At 43.2% G+C, this 3,925-nt stretch overlaps 1 protein-coding gene across 1 annotated transcript; it reads right to left on the bottom strand.

Moving 5' to 3' along the window:
* Nucleotides 1-1,876: 1,876 nt before the first annotated feature.
* Nucleotides 1,877-2,821, bottom strand: LOC116115048. Its single transcript, XM_031401181.1, has one exon. It carries the CDS (start codon nt 2,819-2,821, stop codon nt 1,877-1,879), a length of 945 nt encoding a protein of 314 aa, XP_031257041.1.
* Between the last annotated feature and the right edge of the window lie 1,104 nt (nt 2,822-3,925).

Raw genomic sequence — 3,925 nt, 5'->3', positions numbered from 1 at the left:
TGAAGACGACTATGGAATGACATTGGAAGTATGGACAAAGTTTTCTAGGGGCATGGATGAGTGATAAGGCCAATTTCTCCAGTTAGTTGTACCGAGTCTCAACATCGAAAAGCGACTGACTCACATAATACACAGGCAGTTGTTTCTCATTATCTTTCCTAACTAAAATGGCTAAGACCACCATTTTAGAGACAGCTAAGTATGTATAAAGTGTCTTTCCTGTGAGGGCTTTGAAGAGAAGAATTGGGGGGAAGTCAAGTACCTTTTTAGCTGTTGCAAGGCTTTTTCGCAAACTGGGGTCCATTCAAATTCTTTGGATTTCTTGAGTGTTGCAAATAACATGTGGCACAGCTTGGATTTGATCAATGTTTGCCTCTATCCTACGCTAAGTCACCATGTACCCTAAAAACTTCCCGGATGAGACCCCGAATGAACACTTGGCAGGGTTGAGCTTCATGTTATACTTCTTGAGTACCGAGAATGCTTGGCTTAGGTGATCGAGGTGTTGATTGATCATTAAGGATTTGAGGAGCATGTTGTCTATATACACCTCCATCGTGTCTCCCAGTTGTTTAGCGAACATCTTAGTTACCAAGCGTTGATAAGTCACCCCTGCATTCTTGAGACTGAAAAGCTTTACTTTATAGCAGTATGTGCCTCTTTTGATGATGAAAGTTATCTTCTCTTGGTCACCCGAATACATCAGGATCTGATTGTAGCTTGAAAAGGCATTTATGAAGTTGAGCAGCTCGTGTCTGACTACGGTTGTGAACCAGCATGTCTATATAGGGAAATGGGAATGAATCTTTCAGGCATGCTTCATTCAGGTCAGTGAAGTTTATACAAACTCTCCATTTTCCATTATTCTTCTTAACCACCACTAATTTGCTAACCAATCTGGATAATGTACCTCTCGCACCAACCTATTACCCAACAGTTTCTCAACCTCCTCATTGATGATTCAGTTTCTCTCCAGGGCGAACTTTCGTCTATTTTGTTTTACTGAGGATGATTGGGGTCCACTGCGAGGTGGTGGATGATTGCACCAGGATTGATCCTTGTCATATCCAAATGAGACCAAGTGAAACAGTTGTTATTCTGCTACAAGAATTCGATAAGCCATTCCTTAATAGTAGGACTAGGTCAAGAACAAATTTGTGTCTTCTTATCAAGGTAATCTGAGTGTATCTGTACCTCATCCAACTCCTTCATTGATGGTTTGTCAGGCTCGGCTTGGGGAGTTGGATTTGACTATAATTATTGTGACTTACCCTTGAAGGCGATCTTGTAACATTCTTTGGCAGCTTTAGGATCGCCCCTGATTTCACTAACTCCCCACTTGGTGGGAAACCTGATTGTCTGATGGAATGTGATGGATGAAACACCTATCATGTCATGGATCCAGGGTCGGCCCATGACAACATTGTAGGGGGAGGGGCAGTCAAGGACCAAGAAAAATGTTTGACGATTCACATCGCAAGCATAGATAGGTAAAACAATCTCACCAATGGTATATGTTTGCTCTGAGTTGAACCCAACTAGGATGGTTGGGTGCCTGTTTATGTCAGTTTCGTCTAACCCTATCATCTTCACTGCTTCCAAAAAAAGTATGTTGGTTGAGGATCCTCTGTCTTCCAAAATTCTCCTAACGAGAATATTGGCGATCTGCAGGTTAATCACTAAGGTATCATGGTGTATTGCAGTTAGGGTGATAGGGTCATCGTCTTCAAATTGGATGATCTATTTTGAGGATGTCTGCATGGGTAGATGTGTTGAACAGACTTCCTGGTGGTGGTTGGCTTAAGCATGTCTCTTTGCTGATGAATAACTTACCCCACTAATTACTAAGCCCTCGGATATGATATTACAGAATCCCTTAGGTTTTGGATCTTTGGGAGGGGGGACCGCCATTATTGCTTCTTTGGTTCAGGGTGTACTTCCCCTTGTTAGTCGGTATATCTCTCAGGTGCCCACTTTTTAGCAGTGCTACGACATCCAGTCTCAAACCGATGTAATCAGCAGTGTTGTGTCCGTGATCATGGTCGAACTCAGACCATTTGAAGGTGTCTCTCTCGACGTCTAGGTCTAACTTAGTTGGATATTTGACAGTCTGCCCTATATCTTTCATAATTGCCATTAGCTGGGTCAATGTTGAGGATGTAATCTGGAACTTTGAACGAGGTGGAGGTGGAGGTGGAGGTGGAGCTGGATGGGTGTCTATTTGGGCAGGCAGGTTGTCTGTCATACATTTTTCTATTGTGATGGTTAGGGCCACGAGACTGAGTGGGATAATATGGTTCATAAAAGTGAGCTTCTGGACGCATGTCTTTACGTCTTTGGTTGCGATCATCATAACAATTATGTCGCATCCGGTTGGCTTCATCCTTTTTCCTACCTGATTTGGATTACTGCTCAGGCCAATGCATCCTCCATTGAGTTTTGCCAAGCTTGGTAAGGTCTTTTTACAACTCTCCATCAAGCAGGAAGGGATAGAGATTTTCTCCTTGTTGAAGTGGCTAACATACTCTCGTAGGGGTTCGTCCCTTTTATGGTACACTCGATATAAATCGGCTGATAGCTTCTCTAGTTTCTTGTTGCTGGCAAATTGCTCGATAAAGGTGTCGGTCAGTTGAGCAAAAGAGCTTATGGTGTTGTTGGGGAGATTAGTGTACCACTGTAAAGCTGATCCTAAGAGGCTGGAACCGAAGCTCTTGCACATGCAGGCTTCCCTGAGATCCCTTGGTATGGAGGCAACGGACATCCATTGCTTATATGAAGCTATGTGATCATCTGGGTCAGTTGTCACATCATATGGCTTCATGTTGGGTATAATGAATTTACATGGCATTTCAGCTAAGGTTATTGAATCCATAAATGGTAAATCTGCGTAGTTGTAAGGCACGTTTTTTTTGGTTGGGGTGGGCACTCCTAGTATGCATCTAATCATGGCCTCCATATCGGCCAACTTTTTGGCCAATATTTGCTCGAGAGGGGTGCCTGTAGATAATAGTTGTGCATTAACGCTTTGGTTGTATACTTGTGACCCACTTGGTGCTCCAAGGTGAGTCGCATCATAATGTGTGGATTGCAGGTTTGCTCCATAATGGTTTGGTTGGGAATTGGGGTACTTAGTCGCTCATTTAGGTTGAGTCGGGCCCCAATATGACTGAACAACTATTTCGACCAGCATGAATGACCAAGAGTGTATTTTGGGGATGACTAAAGCTACAAGGATGAGTTATACCAGGATGAGTTTGTTGGGCGTAATGTTGTCCGCTTGACCCATAGAGGAGAGCCTAGCCTATTAAGGTTCACGAATACAAGTTATCAGTCAAGGTTGGTAGGGTGTCGTAACTAATAGTGGCTGATGTCTGAAATTTTTGGTTTGGGATTGTCTGAACAATGGGTTCAAGTGTGAATGGTGGGTCAACTAAGAGAGATGTTTGTAAGGATGGATCAGTTACGGGGGTTGTGTTTAAGGTTGAGCCATCTGTTAAGGACGACTAGATATGGGAGGATTGCAAATCTCTATTTGATCTTCTAGGGTCAAGGGTTGACAAGTTTTGCATGGAACTTATCGGGACGCGAAAGCGATTCCCGAGCACCTGATCATGAGTCAAGTCAAATGAATAAAACTGAGTTACCTACTCTCGTAAAGTCTGGTTTTCAGCCCGGATGTTGGCTTTCTCGGCCTCTAATACTGCCACCTTATCCGACCTTTGTTGCATCATGGTCGTTAAAGCCTCGATATTTGCTAAGAGGTTCGTGGGAGCCTTGTTTATCATCTCAGTCATGATTGATTCCCTTGTGGAGTAGAAAGTCAAAGGAGTGTTGATTACCAGAGGCACTATGTTAGGCGTCAAACTGTAGACACTAAAATCTACAGTTATAGAAAAAAGGACAAATTCTATGAGGTTGAGGCCAC

This window comes from Pistacia vera, unplaced genomic scaffold (assembly GCF_008641045.1).
Source record: "Pistacia vera cultivar Batoury unplaced genomic scaffold, PisVer_v2 Contig73, whole genome shotgun sequence".
In the NCBI taxonomy this organism is placed as follows: Eukaryota; Viridiplantae; Streptophyta; class Magnoliopsida; order Sapindales; family Anacardiaceae; genus Pistacia; species Pistacia vera.
The sequence above is the reverse complement of the archived record's forward strand: the minus strand, read 5'-3'. Positions and strand labels throughout refer to the sequence as shown.

Excerpts from the sequence above, each read along its gene's own strand:
- LOC116115048 (XM_031401181.1), bottom strand. The coding sequence starts at position 2,821 with ATGAAGCCATATGATGTGACAACTGACCCAGATGATCACATAGCTTCA.